The sequence below is a fragment of the Harpia harpyja genome, chromosome 10 (assembly GCF_026419915.1).
Source record: "Harpia harpyja isolate bHarHar1 chromosome 10, bHarHar1 primary haplotype, whole genome shotgun sequence".
In the NCBI taxonomy this organism is placed as follows: Eukaryota; Metazoa; Chordata; class Aves; order Accipitriformes; family Accipitridae; genus Harpia; species Harpia harpyja.
Window position 1 is genome coordinate 41,164,579 of NC_068949.1, and position 17,771 is coordinate 41,182,349.

Consider the following 17,771-nt stretch of genomic DNA (forward strand, 5'->3'; position numbering starts at 1 on the left):
GTCCCCACAGGGAAGCCCAGGCTGCCAACCACTACCACTCCTCCTGCTTCTCCTACCCCTTCTCCTGTTTTTCCTGTCATTGAGGAAGATCCAGCAAGACCACACTGGATGAGCAACGCGGAATGGGGCTGTCGAACCCTGCCTGAAGCAGAACAGCCACGGGGCCCCGTGACTTTGGGAGTCAAAGCCAAGCCTTTACGCTCTCTCCAGGAGACAGCCTCTGCCGGATCAGGATGCCCAGGTATCATCAGCCAGGTTTGCAAGCTTCCCTCCCACCTCCCAGGTAAAAGCCGATGGGCTTCTCCCTCAATTTAAGTTGGCAGGCTGATACGAAGAGTAGCTGCATGTCCTCTGATGATGATGGATGAAAAACTCAGCCTACAAAAGAAACGGCCACCGGTTTAAAAACGCAAAGAGTCATTCCTGGCCGTGGCGACTATCACCCGTTAGCCAACGGCAAACCAAAGCCACGAAAGCTAAGCACGTCCCCTTATACAAAGGGGGACAAAATAGTGTTTCCAACTCATCCATCTGCTTCTCCAAAGTCAGTGGATTCCTGCTGTCTTATTTGTACTGTGTTTCTGCCAGGCAGCTGCCAGCTATGCCAGGCGTAATCAGGAAGTCTCTCTCTTCTGATAAAATACTTTCCCCTTCCAAATTACTACAGTTCCTTCCATAATTTTAAAACACTAAAAAAAAAAAAAAAAAAAAAAAATCCCTTGTCAATGAACAACATTCTGAAGAGCAGGAATCATTTCCCCCCTCTCTAATGTATAAAAACATTAACTGTTCAAATCTGGCAAAAAAGATCTAGGCCTTGCAGAAAAACTTCATCAAACACAAAGCATCAAAGAGATATCCATGATAGTTACAAACGTAAATATGTGGCAGATTGTAAGTCTGCATTTGTTCCTTTAAAACAAGATCCCAGGCTGCTCTATTTGAAAGCAGAGACTTCCACAAAACGTTAAGCGCCAGACTCTCTAAAATAAATTGAGATATTTTTTCCTGGCATCTTCTTTAACCCTGTTATCCTTATTCTATAAGGACCTAGTCATCTGATGGGTACAAGAGGCGAAACCAGACCAAAATAAATTGCCTGAAGAACAGAAAGAATCCTTTTGCCCTGGAAGCAAACACTTGCAAAAAGTAAGAGTTGCCACATAATACGTGCCTGGTACTTTGGCAAGTGTAGAGCTTCCAGCCACAGTGACCTGCTGAAGCATGGACCTCCAGCATCATGTCAACTCCTATTGAGTGCTACATATACTAAGATCATAAAAAAAAAAGTGAATCTCCTCCAATTGAAATACTTGCCAATGTCATCACGGGTAAGGGAAAATATTACACTGCACTAACTTGTTTTCCTAAGCTTTGAAGACTTAGAAAAATAAATAATTCTGGTGAGCAGCAAAGAGTTTCACCACTTGCAGGACCCCCTGGCCAAGAAAAAAGCTCTGCATACACACCTAAAAGTTATCTCCACGTGATTACATCTACCTGCCTTGTGTAATGCTCTCTGGCAGACGAGCAATTATGGAACTGCAACTCCTTGAGGTAACCACCCCCAAGCAGCATTTAGCCCTGGCTACGGACACAAGGGCTTCATCACACCCAGCAGAAGAGAGCAGTGGGGGCAAACCTCATGAGGTCCCCTGCTAAGTTGGTGTGTTGGCTGATACGGGGTGAGGCACATGAACTATTTCAGCATGGCTTTGATGGCTGCAAAGCAGTTGGGTTGATGTGTCTCACCCTGTGGTTAAAGGAGGACGACTCCTTCTCAAAAGAAAAAGAAATTGTACTTGTCTAGGCTTCATGCAGAGATTAAAAATTCCTACAACTTGTAGCCTGCTTGCTCCTACCTGTCTTTATAGTTGTGATTGTTGAGTTATGGCTGCACAACCACGCAACATGCATCAAAAATGCCAAGTATCACATGCTCATGGGCTTGGCTGTGTGCTTTATGCTTTTGGAAGCCAAGCCAGGGAAGACTTAGAGCATGCCAAGTTCAAAGTAAACAGCAGAGAGACCAGTAAGGCCACCTCCTGCTGCTGGGAACTGCCCTGCAATTTCTTCCTGTTTGTCCCCGTTCTTCACAGTCTGCTCCTTACAGGATGAAGACTTCTTTATACAACAGTCACCGTAGGATTTATCTCCAGATATGGGAAAGAGCAAGAAACAGCAAAGCATCAGTATGTCTTCTGCACAAAGACTTGGTAACCAGGGAGGGAGAAAACACCCCCAACCTTGAGCAGCAACACCAAAACCCCTAAAATTATTGTGCAGCCTTTTATAATTTCATCACTATGATGAGAAACTACAGGCCATCTTCACAATTTGAACCTTTGGTTCCAAGCACCAAATCTTGACCATTTATTTCTGTTCAAGCCATAAGTTCCATCAGCTGCCTAAAGTAATAGAGCGATAGTCTCTGTGCTAAGCATACTGGGAAGTACAATATAAACCTAACACGTGTAACACAATCTCAAAAATAATTAACTACCCTTCAAACTCATTACAGAAGAGTCTTCTCATGTAATCTATTATACAACACAAAGGGGAAATGTATCAATCACCTTTTGCCAGAACCTCAAATGAAAAGCTGAAAAAAAAATTAACCTTCTCTCTCTAAAACGCAGAATCCAAGACTAGGATCATTTTCTCATTGTTTCTACTTTCAGCAACAGCAGAACATCAAATCTTCCTGACTGTATTCTGCACGTAACCAAGTGACAGAGCAATTTAACCAACTCCAGTTGTCCAACTTAGCATTAAAGTCTGCTTGGGAAAGCCTCCATACAAGATATGCAGCCTTGGGAAAAGGTACGAGCGTGTATATTTAGTTGCAAAGGGTTTTTCTCGGGTTTAGTATTTTCTTGCATCTATTCCAATCTGTAGCTTTTCTCAGGTTCTTTATTTGCATTTCAGGAGCAACATAAAAACATAACAGAACACAGCATAAATCCAAACATAAAAACACAACCTTTTTCTTCCAGGTTTGCCAAAGGCCATGCTCAAGACTATTGCTACTCAACATTGAAAAGAAATAAATTACAACTGTGAGGTTAAAAATTGCACAATTTCATGTTCGAGTGTTAGTTCTGGATGCAGAGAACATCTATTCAGATTCCCTATAAACAAGTCAGCAGTTGTTTCTTTTGTACACTGTCCCATTTTTACTTGACTATACAAATCCTCTTAATTTTAGCAGCTCGTCTGGAAGTCTCATCTTGCCTGTTCCCCTGAAATTCATCTTCCCCCACTTCCTAAAGTGGGATTTGAAAAAAGTCACTGGAAACAATATCCCCAAAACATCCCCTCAGCACTTTTGAAAGTCCTATCCACAACGTGCATAAACCATAGGATATTCTCCAAGTACTTCAAAGCTTCAAGGCATACCAGGCTCCCTTTTAACCGAGAGCAACGTTTAGTCAAAAGATACCAGAGCTAATTTAATTCCAGCTCCACACAGAGAACAGTCACCAGTGGTTCCTGGGGACAAAGAAGAAGTAGCAGAACAAGCCCTGAAGTTAAAAGCTAGGCTGGCTATCTGCACTTCCAGGTGGCCCACAACCATTTACATGACAAGGGTTATTTTTAACTTGCAGACATCCCCGTCACGCCTTACTGTAGCAGTGGCTCCTGGGCACTTTGCCATACTAATGGAAGATGGTTCAAACGCTTCTGAATTGTTAGGAGAAGGGCTATTGCCCAGTAGTGGTGCGCTGCCGATTTATTACGGAGCTTCCATGTTAATCCTGCACGTCTGAAATACCTGTGCTACCCTGGCAAGTAAACAGTATCAGATAAATCTGGGTACTTCGACAATGTAATACCTGAACAGGATTATTTTTCGTGATTAAACTGTGTTTAATAGAAGCAAGCTCAAGAACCGCTCAAATTTTAAATTGGGGGTTTAAAATGATTTTTAAGAACTGTTGGGTGGCGTTCAGAATTGTAAGTCGTATTACTTTCCTTGAAACAAATTAAACATTGCAACACGGTGACACTGAGCAGGGCACTTTACAAACTCGCAAAGCAAGTCTCACAAAAGCACACTTTCCCTTGCTGCCCAGCAGCCGGTCCTGCCAGCAGCTCACCTGTAGCCCTGCACACCCATATAGGCCATCCTAAAGAAAGAATATCATGAACCTTACGTTGTTTTTCTACACCCCAATTCTTTATTACATGCAAAAATAAGTTGCAGTATGGCGCTCTGATCGAGTTCTGTTCCATCCAACCGCAACTTAGCCTCCTGCAGACTTGTTCTGGTCAGTGCGGACTGCTAAGGCATGGCCAGCCACAGCGTTCAGCTCCAAACCCCACTCAGAAAACAGCCACAAGCCCCCTGGGAGAAAGCCTGAGGTGATAACTACCATGTCACAAAACTCCTTTCAAAATAGAAGCTCATGAAAAGCTAGGAGGGAAAAAAAAAAAAAAAAAAAAAAAAATCAAAATACAGCCAAAATATTATTTTCTCCTCCCCAACCAGCTTCTCATCCTTCTTTTTCTCCCTTCCAGTCTCCCAGCGCATTGCCCTTCCCAGTAAACCCTCACAAATGCAAGCCGTTTCCTTGGTACAAAGGAATTTTCCCCTCCTCTCAGTTCTTGTGGCTTTGCTACGGTAAGGCGCTTGGCGCTTCGCGAGGCTGCTCGACATCGGTTAATGTCCCAAACTGATGAGCCAGTTCTTTTGCGGGGGAGGAAAAGCAATAATTACACACAACTTGCAACGGCATGTGAGGAAGGGAATGAAAGTAGGTCAGATCTCACAACTCCTCAGCTTCGCTGAGGTTCACCAAATGCTTTCACTTACAGTCATTTTAAAAATACAATTAAAATAATAATAGCATGGCAAGTGAAGGAAGCGGCACGGTAGAATTGAGCTAGCACTTAGTTTGCCTTTCTGTCCCTCTCTTCGATACGGATAATGTCATTTGTGTGGTGACAAGCAGCAAAAGGACCTGAACCAGCAGAAAGCGAAGCCCATGAGACACATTTCTATACCAGGTGCTGACTACTCTGATACTCAGAAGTAGGTCCAGGTATAACAAACTCTTAAAAAAAAAAGGGTTCTTTTTCCAAGAAATAAACCAACAGTGATAATTAAGAGATGGGAAAGGATAACCTGGAGTTGTACATAATTGGTAGATGCATTATAAGCTGGTTTTAAAAGTTTAAAAAAAAAATCCACATGAATATTTACCCATCTTACAGAGTGTCTCATTTTGCAACTGTCCTCGTTGAGAGGCACAGTCCCCAAGCAGTAAATGCCGACACAGTTTCGCTGACGCTCTCGACTCCGATTGAAACCCAAAGGGCCAAACTTCCAGAACAGCTCGGCGCTCCCAGTGCACGTTTCGTAATTATAACAGGAGCCGTTGGCTGCTGCGCTCTTGCAAATCTGGTCTTTATTTAAGATTTGCCTGTATTCAAAGTTGTATCCAACTTCTCTTTCAATCAGTTTAAAAGCCAGTTTAGTCCCCAGTGCAAGACAGCAGCTCTGATTTTGGGGGCATGCTGTGCCAAATCCCCCCCAAAAAACACTACAGGCACACGGCGCGATGTGCTGAACCTAAATTCAAAGGTCTGAATTTCAAATCGGTTCTCAAATTGCTGTAAGGATAATTTTACCCTGGCAGGCTCCATGCCAAACCAAGCATTGTCCAGTTTCCCACAGCCACCACAAACACAAATCAGTGCGTCCTGACCAACTCCGCAGAAGATGCTCCCACCTGACCAGCTGCGATGGAGGAGCAGAGCGTGTCCAACCTGCGACCGAGCAACCAGACTCTCCGTCACACTGATGCAAAACTCCAGACTCTTCATCGATTCAGACAGGTTTGGGGTTCCTGTTGTTTTTTCAGCATGAATTTTGCACGTGTTTAACTACACTGAAATAAATTTTCTCTTCTAATTAAACCAGGTGCACTATTACAAATAGACAAGACGTAACTTGCCTAAGTGGGTGATGGTTCTTTTAAAAACACAGATTTATATTGCTAAGGAGTGTTGCTTCGAAGAAAGTCTCCACTTTCACTCTAAAGCTTCAACCTCGAGGACTCACAAATGTTTAACACTTAAAAATCTGACCCTTCTAGTAAGGATTTTTTTTTTTTCTATTAATGATAGAAAAAGGGACAGTTAAGTATTTTTCTCGCACTCCCATCTGTTCCTAAACTAAATATTCATTCTAAGAAAATACTAATCTTTGGATGTATTTGTATAAAGGCAAGTGATCATTTCTACTGAAGCTGGGAAGCTGGATATAGAAATATGCTCATTAAGCGCTATGCTATGGTTATTATTAAAACACCACAATAGTCCATCGTCTCATGCGTACACAACCTTGCATAACTGGAGATGTCAGCATTTTCATTGTAAATTCTGCTTTCAAAGGTTTGTAACTTGCCTGTAAAAAAGTTACTATAGCCTGAAATTTGTTGAGAGTTCTCTGCCAAGGAAGAGCTATTTTAAAATTAGAAAATTATGCATCCGTTGGAGTCAGTCGCTGGTTTGGTGTTTTATCTATACAAGTGGTTTTTTAAAAAAAAAAATAAAAAAATAAATAAACCCCACAACTCAGCATCTTTGAAAATCTTCTGGCTCCAAAAAGAAACCACTAAAGGAATCAAATTCCTAAAAGTTAATATTTCTTTCCCCCCTTCAAAAAGCTGCAATTGTATGGCAGATAAGCCCGAAACGTGCAATTATTTGTGCTACTTTGCAAAATAGTTGCCACGCTGACACATTACCAACTCCCAGTGTCTCATCAACACCGACTGTAAATAACAACCCTACCCATGCCCAATTAGTTTGCAGCTCAAGACCATGCCCCAGCTAAAGGACTGTGGATTTTAAATGCAGAATGGACACATTAAGACTGATTTAATCTGGCTGCTTGTACAATTCCCCAGAATCTCAGCTAGCAATTCCTGTACTGGGCCAAATAACTTACTGAACCGGATCCCCGAAAGGGCATCCAACCCTCACCCAAAGCTGTGGGGATGTCACATTCCTCTATAATGGGCTGTGATAATTGCCCTTCCTTAAAAAAAAAAAAAACAAAAAAAAAACCAATCCTCTGATTTGACTAACCAGTTTGAATTGTTAATCATAACTTGCAGATATCAAAGCCACTGGTCTTGTAAAAAAAAAACAAAAAACGGTAACAAGGGAACCCTGGGTAAACTTTTTGCTTTATTTTCCCTACCAAATTGGAAGCAGCATCCTGGTGGGTCTCCACTGCCTGTGCCCCGGGAAGATGCTCGCCTCGCGGGGTCCCACCAGCCCCAGCACCTCGCAGCAGGATGGCAGCGGCACGGACCTTAACCTTCAAGCACTGCCAACACTTTTACAAAAATGAAGGTATGTTGCTCATATTATGCAATGTTTTTACAACAAAAGGAAGGTATTGCTCTGGGTACTGCACTGAATGTGTTTGTATTTGTACGTTGTTGAGTGCCAGCAAATAGCTGCGACCGAGTGAAAACCCAATTGACAACTGGTTAGTCACTTCAGAGCCCACCAGAAGTCCACATCACCCATTAAAGAAGGTCTCTCACCTTCCCTGCCGCTCCTAGGAACCTCCCAAACGCACCTTTAAGGCCATTTTGAACTACCGGGTTTTTCACAGGACACAGAATTAGGCTGTCCCTCATGGAAAGCTTAAATTAGTCCTTTGAAATTTGACCTAAATTAAAGGAACTGAAACACATTGTTACCGCACCAGGCGAGGGCTCGGCGCGGGTGCTCGAAGGACGGCGTCAAGGCATCGCATGTGGGGAAGAGACTAAATTAGCTACCCGGCAGAACGATAACACACAGCTTGGGCAAGGGAAGGTCAAGGGAGAGCTTGCTATTTATCAAATATACGTCTAAACTAATTATTCAGTTCACAAAGTAACCCTTCAACCTATGTGTGCGGTCAGAGCCCTTTTGAAACGTTGGCTATCATCAAAGGCCTTCATAGGCTGGGTACACAGAAAGAGAATGGCTCCTTTGTACACACCGGGGTAGACTTACTTCTAAATATTTAAACGCAGAAAGTCTTTATACTCCCGAGGACAAAAAACATACACGTAAACACTTGATGCAAGATACAATTCGATAGTTGACAGTCCCCAAACTAACGCACACAGCTCCTGTTTCTGCTCACGCTGCTTAAGGATGAAAAGCACCACCGCCAACGACAACCACGCTCGGGATCCAGCCCTTAGCGAGCACCCACGGTATCAATACTGACGTTATAAGTTACCATGGCTCGAGATACCACCTTCGGCGTTAATACTTTCATATGTACCAGCGTGATCTCCCACGGTCGGAGAGGAGATCCAGAGCTCGAGGAGTCCAGTGTTTTATAAAAGCCCCGGAGAGAAGCGTGCTACCAAAGAGATCAGATTGACTGCGGATAACCACAAGTAACGTACCTGGATGCATGACAATCTCGTGCACGTATCCTGCGCATACCCACGCAGTCGATTGCCCTATTAGATAAATGCCACTTGTACTGAAGTACATACTTAACCAGATACTCTGAAGAAAACGGTTGCAAATGTCTCTAAAGTTATGTTTAGCTAAGAGACAAGGGTATATTCTCCATTACAATCAAAGGAACAAAAAGCCACAATCTCAATTCCTGTTAACGTTGCATACAGATTTTTGAATATTCTGAGTCACTAAGACAATAAATAGCAACAACAAAAGCACCTAACATCAAAAAAAAAAGACAAAATTCAGGGCATGTCCATGAAGGAAGACTAAGGAAGAGATCAACACGTGTCACCAAAGGTCATGGCCCTGTCGACCTTCTCAGCTGGTATCAAATGTCATAGCTCTAATGACTGCACAGTCAGCAGCCCTACCGAAAATTTACATTATTAGAGCACCTGACCCCCCAAATTAGCTGTGGCCAAAATGTTTGGCATTTACTAAATTAAAAAAGAAGTCTGCTTTGTCTTTGAAGAGATTTTTTGAAGGGTTTTTTGTTTTGTTTTCGGCTTGGAGAGCTTGTGGGTGGCAGTGATGGAACCCAGAAAAGGTGATTGTGTAAAAACTTAGTTGTTTTTTTTTTTTAAAGGGGTTTAACGAAGTACATAAAGGAGGTTTTATTTCCTAAATCTCAGATATAAATCCCACACAATTCCCTGTATTCTGCAGCATAAAAGCTCTTATTATACCATTAACTTAGAAGCTTTTTTTTTTTTTCCTCCTTGTTTCTGGTAATGATTCGGGTTCTCACGTCTAAAATTGTTTCATGTCAGTAACATTCCTGCCCAGGGAAGAAGTTTTAAATCCTTTTTAACAATTTACTCTTTGATAAAACCCAGATTCCACACCCTGGATACTCACTGTGGAAGAAACATTTTTAAACTGTGCTTTTTAAAATAATAAAAGCTATTCTTTCCCTGAAAAGCTGAAAAATTATCAGGCATCATTCAAAAAATATTACTCTTCTCCCTGTAAAATACTCCACCAATCATGCAATCACATTTTTCTGGTTTAACCCTAAAACTGGGGGACCTCACTAGAAACAGCTAATCTGGAAACAGAATTATTCATGATTTTGTCATTCCTCTGAAAAGCCAAAAAGGCACCAGATGTGCAATTAACAAATCATACAGTAAGTGGTGATGAGAGTTGGGCTTTTTTTTAATTCTCGAGTTACCTTCAAGAGAAAAAAAAACAACAAAAATCTTTGCTATCAACAATCTCTATGGCTGACAGATGACAATATTGCTAAACTTTGTTAATTTTTTTCAGGAATGCTTGCTAGGGAGGAGGGCTCATCGCCTCTAAATAGTTCATCCCCTGCCATCAATAAAAATGTACTTGGAACGGATTCTAAAAATGTGGTGTTAGCTGGTGACGTCTATTTTTAGAGGCAGTGGATAGAAACAAATAAGTTTTGCATGAAAGTGTATTAAATAAAAACAAAGCTGTATCCGTGGACATGAGTAGTAGAACGTGTGAAGGCCAAATCCTCTCCAGCACGCTTGCCAGATCAGAAATGCTCTATGGACTATTATATCAGTTTGACAGTTGAGTCATTAGAAACGTAATCAATCCTCCAAAGGACAGATAAAACCTTATGAAGGAAGCCTCGCTTTCCCCCTAAGGTGCTCAGAGAGCAGGAAAGATCCTATACAATACAGTAAAATCATTCTTAAAGACAACCAGCTCACGACAATAAAAAAGCAGCCCCTCCTTAGCTCTTTAGAGAAGAAAACCACTTTGCAAAGCTTGAGGAACGGCTATACCTGGAAGAACACACCAACAGGTGCAGGGTCAAAATAGGAGATTTTATCAAAACAACTCTTCTAATTAAAAGGTCTCAATCAGCCTTTGCTTTCGCAGTAATAAACTGCACTCCTTGCTATTCAGATCTCAAGACTTACGCTTCCAGAACTTGCAATCCAAACACTGTACCGATTGCTCTTGGATATTAACAGCAAAAGGGAAATTTATTCTAACTAAGTACAAACACCAATAAAGCTGCAACACCATTTTTGCAGACTGCCTGGCAAAATTAAACATTCAGGCCACTCGATGGAAAACTATTGGGATTTATTTTTCTCTGAACTTCTCAGGTTAAGACAATCACAAAGACATGCAGCTATACATCCATTTCGCTCCCTGAGATAGCGACACGTAACAACACATACGTAAGTGCAACAGGCTGGTTGCCTTAAAGACCCATTCCTGAAAACTTTCAGCCTTACACTTTGATTATACAACGTGATGACATTCCCAAGTGAAATCACTGACACCACTCGCTTGCATAAGATTAAATAAAGGCGTGCTTGCATGAACGCAGCCCATGTGCGAGCAGGAAAAGTCAAAAAACATAACTCTTGAGGACTAATCCGTTACTTGCCTTAGATTTACCGAAGCACACAAAGATCTTGACTTCTATTTCCGACGTTCAGGCACTTATAATTAACTTATTTTGCGGAATTAAGGATTCTAGAGTGGTTTACCTTCAGGTTCCAGCGTGGTGTCTTCAACAACTAAATTAAACGAAGGTCGAGCCAGGGAAAGTCCAGCCATGGTGACCACCACCAGGCAGATAAGGCAACCCGAATCCCAGCTGACCATCTTTTTAGTGTAAATCCCTGGTCCATTTCCATATCTCCATGTGGACTTTAATCCCATCTGAACACCTCTAGAGAAGCATGGAGAGAAAGCAGTGCCTTCGGCCAGGGTAATACCTCCTCCCTCGGAACGACGGCTGCTGCTGTGGGGAGGAGAGAGATTTAACACTGTCAGCAAAAACATCTTAAAACACAAACCAAAAAAACTTCAGAAAGCCCCGAAAAGAGCTGAGGTGAGAGGGAGGGGAGGAGGAGGATGGGAAAAATAGTTTTCCAGCTTCAAGACTATGTGAAAAGTGAGTGACTTTTCATTTTCTGTTAGCAGTTTCCATCATCACCTGAGGCGTAACCAAGTCCTCCTTGTTTTCACAAAATCACTTCTCAGCACATATTTAGAGAGCTATTTTACTGACAGAAAAATATAGCTTTTAAAAAACGAGAGGCACACACATGTGCAGGCACATAACCTGTAATGCTACAAAATTACCACAATTACAGAAATTATATTCTTGTTATTGTCTGAAGGTTTATGTAAGTTTGCCTTGTTTTTCATTCCTTTACCTAGGCAGTTCTGCAGCCAGCTGAATTTGCAAGAATTCAGTAATTTTCCACACGAAACACAGTTGAAAAATACTCTTTAGACTTGGATAATCTGTAAAACTTCATTTCACCTCAGGACTTCCAGCTCCCCTATCCAGGTCCCTTTTTCTGACTCAGTTCAGCATCTTTTTGAAGCCTGAGAGTCCTGTACAGGTGAAAGGTTCCAGTCTTTGTAGGGATACTGGTTAGCTACATTGCATTACAGGCAATTAAAAACTGTATAAAGTGTGGTACAGATTGCAGTTTCACTGGAGACCTCCCCAGCATCGTTTTCCACTCATATATGCTAAACTGCGTGCGCACACGTTTCTCTTCCCTCTCAACAATGCTTAGTGATACCTATTTTACAGACCAGGAAAAAAAAAAAAAAAGTCTATTTTATCCACAGTAAAACTAATTTAAGAGGATGGAGTTAACTGGTAATCCAGACATGGGCTGACGGAAAAGAGAAGCGGTACCGAAGTAACTGGCACTCCCTTCAGGGGACCCTGTTGCCACCACACTAAGATGCCAGGTGAGGGTCAGAAGAGCATCCTCACAGGGGGATTTAACAGCTCAACCAGAAAATTAGATCTGATTTTCCGCTTCAAAAATAAAAGATGGCAAACCTCAGTAAATGGATAAAACAAGTAACTGCAGCAGTTGTTCTAATCTGGCCAATGATTCATCTTAGATGTGATGAAACCCAACTGAAGCTTAGAGAGCACTCATCTTGAAGGGAAAAGTAACATAAAACCTCTTTTTCCCTCCTGCCCTCACTCTTATACAAAAAAAAAGAAAAGGCAGGGAGTGCAGAGATGAAGGTAAACTTCTCAAAACTCCCTGTCATTTGGATGTGGTGTGGTACCTCAGCATACAGGACACAGAAACATGGACAAATACTCTCCCTTTCTAAAGCCAACCATTAAAAAGTTTATGCAGATTTTATTAGCCTTTTGCTACCTGCTACGTACAAACCAAGTTCACAGTGCTAAGGACAGAAATGCTGTTGAGGCATCTTTTATCTTGGGTACTGTATACAGTAACTTCTGGAGCCAGCAGAAACAGATTTTTAGATGACATAAATAAGGCACTTGGGGAAAACAATTAATAAAGGGTATTTCAGGTGAATCCCTGATGCGCCAGGGCAAGCTTTTTTCACCTTAGCTGATACCAGCTCAAAGTTCTGTCCCTCCTTTAGAAATTTAAGCATAGCGCGAGCATCCCAGACCACAAGCTAGCAACTACTATTAAATCTCCAGTGAAAACACCACCAGACCACTGCACAAACATTTGCAAAGAGCTTGCCGAGCACTTCTTTAAATAAGCGCAGAGCAGGTGTAGAACCGAAGAGAGCTCTGTCTCCCAAACGGGTTTGTGTCTGGTGAAGGACCGGAGCAAGCCCTCCTGGATGCTACCACCCAGGTCAACCGCCTGACTCGCTGTCTGACAGCCACAGCTCCGTAGCTCAGTGTATCCAGCTGTAAAGTGGGCAGAAATCCTAACTAACAGGCTGGCTGTAATGCTAATTTAATTTCCATAAATCATCCTGTAAAGCCCGATTAAAGGCTATATATATAAATGCAAAATTTAATCATAAACTTGCAAAAAGAAAACGTACCAGAATGCTAGCATACATTCCAGCCTCTTTTTTAACAGCGTCAATTCCACTTACATTTCAGCTGTTTCAGATTTTTAGGCTACGCTAAATGCCATTGAAAGTACGTTCGCAGCTCCTACCCTCATCCTGAACCCTCAAGTACAGCACAAGGCTACCTGACCACACATCTTCTCACCTGAAGAGTTTTGCCGGCTTCTGCACCTGAACATCTGCCAGCAGAAAGAAGGGACTCTTCATCCACAGGGCTGCCGCAAATTCAAAACCGTGGCTTGCAAAGGTGTAGCAAAGCAAAAATCAGAGCTCTGGACCCATCCATGGAGCGAAACCACTTTTTACCACCACAACGGCGACCAGCTTTTGAGGATTGCCCTTTCCCAAAAGAAGCAGAGTCCAAGGAAGATGAAACGAAACCAAATTCTTTTCATAGTTTTTAATCGCCACAGTCGCTGGGGGACGAGCCTCTGGAAAGACCTCCTGCGCTGGATAATTATGTACCTCTATCTCAATGTTTGGAACACAGCCCCAGCATGCTTTTTGGCCTCCACAATTCTGGCTTCCTGACTACAATACCATAATCCCTCCTGGAGTCTCAGACTCAGTGAAAGCCACACGTAGTGTTTATTTTTCCCCTTGAAAGGGAACTCTGTCTCTCTTCTCAGCCTACACTTTGGGGAGGAGTTGTCAGCCTCCAGTGATTGATGGCTCTCCTTGCCACTCGCTCATCAAGTCAATTTTCACCTCGTCACATACCTGCCCAAATTTCTTTGCCAAACTGACAAGCATGGGAAAGCAGACTGGTTTGGGAGCCCAACCAAATTCCTCCAAGCCGTACTTCAGTTTAAACACACTCACACACACAAACAAGTAGTACTTGTTCAGCAGTGGCATTAATTAAATTCAATGCTCAGTGTTCTTTTTAATCTACTTCCATTGTTGTTTATAAGATGTTTATCACTCCCCAGGGAGAGTACAATTTGTAGAGTATGTTAACCAAATCAATACATTGCTCATTGTATAACTCTTCGGCATCTTTCTCTGTGAGGCAGGAAAGAGCAAAATCTGAAGGAAATACGGATCTTCCCCCCACAAAGAAGTCTCAAGCGCCCTAAATGCCCAGTCGCTTCATCAGAAAAATCCAGGTACCTGAAGCTTTAAAGCCAGCAGCTCTATACACATATACACACGCAAACATCATATGCGCCTATAAATATACGTATACACACATACATATCTAACAAGACTCTTCATCATAGTTCAATCTCCAAGCAAATCTGAGCATCACAGCTATTAAACATTAATTCTGGAGGACTAATGGGAACCGGCTGGCAGCTTCAGTACTTTTTCATTGTTTGAACTTCTTTCATTTGCTTTCCAGGACTATCCTGTTTTTCTCAAGTCTTTTGCCACTAAGAGATCGGGGGGGGGGGGGGGGGGGGGGAACAAAAAAAAAATAATCTGCATTTTAATTGACATTCCAGAGAGAGAGAGAGAGAAGTCCAGAGGCTGCTGATTGCTGTCTATTCAGCCCAAACAGGCTTTTCAGATGAAAATGAGTAAAGGCTAGTGGAAGATTTACAGGGATTTGGTACAAAGGAGACAATGAAGTTTTAAATGTTGATAGCGTTTCACACCAAACGCATAATGGGTCCCTGTTCGAACGGCCCGTTTTGCATTTAAATATACATTTCATTGAGGATTCCTCTTCCCCCCTCATCTCAGACGGGGCCGGTTACGGACCGCCGGCCCCTCTCCCCCGGGCACCCCGGCGGGCACGGCGGGGGAGGACCTCCCGCCTCTCGGCCGCGCCGGGCCCCGGGCGGCCCGTCGAGGCGATCCCGGCCTCCTCCGAACCCCGGGGGGGGCACGCTGGGTTGCTCCCCCGAGGCCGGGCGTCCCTTTCTCATCCCCCGCTGCCCGTCCCGCTGTCACCGCCGGGACGCCGATCCCCGCCGATATCCCTGCATCCAGCGGCCGGGAAGCGGAGTGGAAAGGCGGGGGGGGGGGGGGGGGGGGGGGAACCGGCCCGGACCCAGCGGTGTATCCTCGGGCTTCTTCCCCCCCTCCCTCCCTCCCTCTCCCCGCACCGCAGAAGCGATCAAGTGACAGAAAGACCGACCCCGCCGCCCCGCACCGCCCCGGGGGCTGCCCGAGCCCCCGCACCGGCACAGCCCTCCCCGGTGCCGGCGTGCACCAGGTGCCAGGCCCCCGCGGCGGGCACACGGAGCCGGGGAAAGCGCCGGGACTCGCACAGCCCCTTACCTCCCCTCCGCCCTCGGTGCCATTACCTGCAGCGAGAAAGCTCCGCGGCAAGGGGGTCCGCTCCCCCCCCCCCCCCACCCCCGCCCCGCAAGAGGCGAGGGTGCCGGAGCAGCGGCTTCCCCGGGACGGCGAGAAAACTCCTCCGGCGGCCGCGGTCACTCCGCGGGCAGCCCCGGCGGGGCCGGCTGGCAGAGCCGCAGCGGCGCAGCGGGGCGCATCCCCCGCGGGACGCGGCTGGCGGAGGCGAGGCGAGGCAGGGAGCCGGTCCGGCGTCCCGTCCCGTCCCGTCGCCTCAGCTCAGCGGCTGCAGCCCGGCTACCGCCTCAGAGGGGCGAGCCCGCCGTGCCCGGCGCCAGCAGCCTCCTCCCCCGCGCGGGCATCGCCGAGCAGAGAGCCGCGGGTCCCGCTCCGCTCCATCCAGCCGCCCTCCCCGAGCCGCCGCAGCTTTGTCAAGCCGACAACCCCCCTCGGGTGGGTGGGTTGGTTGTGGGTTTGGTGTTTTTTTTTTTTTTTTTTTTTCCTCCCCCCCCCCCCCTCTCCCCTCCCGCCTTCTCCTTCTCTCCCGGCGCACTCCTCCGGCTCCCTTCCTCCCTCCCCTGGTCACTCCCCCCGCTGCAACCCGAGCCGTTTCCTGGACGGCGCTGCTCGGCTCTGCCAATCGCGGCGGCCGCCGAGCGGAGCCCCTTCCCCCGCCGGCCGCACCGGCCCGGCCCGGTGCCGCGACCCCCCCCCGGCCCCGCTCCCGCGGAAGGGCTGCGCTCAGCCCCGCCAGCGGGGACGTGCGTGCGTGGGGGGGGTCCGCTAAGAAGCAGCGTTAAAGAGGGGAGCAGGGGTCGTGTGTGTGTTTGTGTGTCCCCCCGCCCCGCTCCAGCGCCGGGGGAGCGGGGAAGCTCGGAAGCCGGGGCTGGCCTGTGGCCCGTTCCAGCTGGAGAGGATGATGGGATAACACCCACTCAAAAAAAAAAAAAAAAAAAAAAAAAAATCACCTTCAGTTTAGGAGCCTTTCGGGGCAAAGCCTGGTTTCGACTGCCTTGTGAATTTGTCTGGCGGTGCACCTTTAATAAGCGCGTGTCTGGTGCCCGAACAGGGAAAGTTGTCAACTAGTCAGGCAAACATCCTCTACCTGGACACACGGATTCAAAACTGCGTGATAGTGCTATTCGAAATTCCGCGTAACTTAACCTGATACTTCCCTAATAAAACATTTGCTTTAGATACCATTAACTGAAATACAGAGTCCACGTAATGCTTGCTTTGTAGAATCAGCCTGACACCAAAATCGATAAGTGGCGGTTGCCTCAAATTAAATCAGTGTTGATCAATTTAATGTTACTTTATCTAAGCATAGCCCTACCGTACATTTTATATGTTGTGTGCAATCTCGATCAAGGGGATTTTCAAGGACTGTGGCCGCACGGCATAGTGTCACTCTCGATTTACATACTTCCAGACACCGAAAACTTGAAAACAAGTTCTCTGTAGAATATGCACTTACCTCTCGGAATGCACTTTCCCACCATCATCAGCGGTAATGCAGGCTTTATGAGGGACGGCAGGCAAATTTGTAATTGATTAGAAACACGGGTTTAATTTTTTTTGTTGTTGTTCCTAAAGCAACAGACATCTGAACGTTCTAATTGAGGAGCTGAGATGTCACAGTCAAGATCCAATTTTCCCAGCTCCGGGCATGTCCGTCGCCCATTGAAAACATTGTTAACGCATTCTCACATAAATTATTGTCCGGCACAGGAAGCTGCAATACCTTTCCCCATTCATCGATATCTTTGCATACTCTGAAAGAAAAGGAAGCATTCCACTAAAAATGACAAATCAGAACACCTATTTCCAATGTCTGGAAGCACTTCTCAGAATTTATTCTTTTTCGGGATGAAAAGATAGCAGTCTATCAATAGCAGCCTTTTCTCTTAAATGAGCCACATTCTCCCTAAAGTGGCCCACAACAGCCCAACTCCTCAATCCGAGAAAAGCAGAAGCATGTTTGGAATTAAAAAGGGGGGGGGGGGGGGGGGATCAATTCTGTCATCATATTTAGGCTTCAAGAGATCTCAGTGGGCCCAGGGAGCCTTTCATAGCAGTTAGGCTGCTGAATGAGAGCATAATCTCTTTACAGTTTTTTCCTCCTCCTCTCAAAGTGGCTGGGATCTTTTCTGTGAGCCCTCCTGCACGTGAATGGTGTGGCTAATAAGCCTATTAATGAG

At 45.1% G+C, this 17,771-nt stretch overlaps 1 protein-coding gene across 9 annotated transcripts in view; it reads right to left on the reverse strand.

The window, feature by feature from the left end:
• The window catches only part of FGFR2 (fibroblast growth factor receptor 2), an 84,363-nt gene extending 70,235 nt beyond the window's left edge, over window positions 1–14,128 (reverse strand). For 2 of the 9 annotated variants that reach the window (XM_052799323.1, XM_052799319.1), the window contains exons 1-2: window positions 13,469–14,121; window positions 10,980–11,236 (exon numbers count right to left, since the gene is read on the reverse strand). In XM_052799323.1, the coding sequence (XP_052655283.1) occupies window positions 10,980–11,236; window positions 13,469–13,530 (319 nt within the window). In that variant the 5' untranslated portion in view covers window positions 13,531–14,121. Of the gene's footprint in view, window positions 1–10,979; window positions 11,237–13,468 lie in introns of those variants that run through there. The other 7 variants (XM_052799322.1, XM_052799325.1, XM_052799326.1 and 4 more) reach the window with 7 other exon arrangements.
• Between the last annotated feature and the right edge of the window lie 3,643 nt (window positions 14,129–17,771).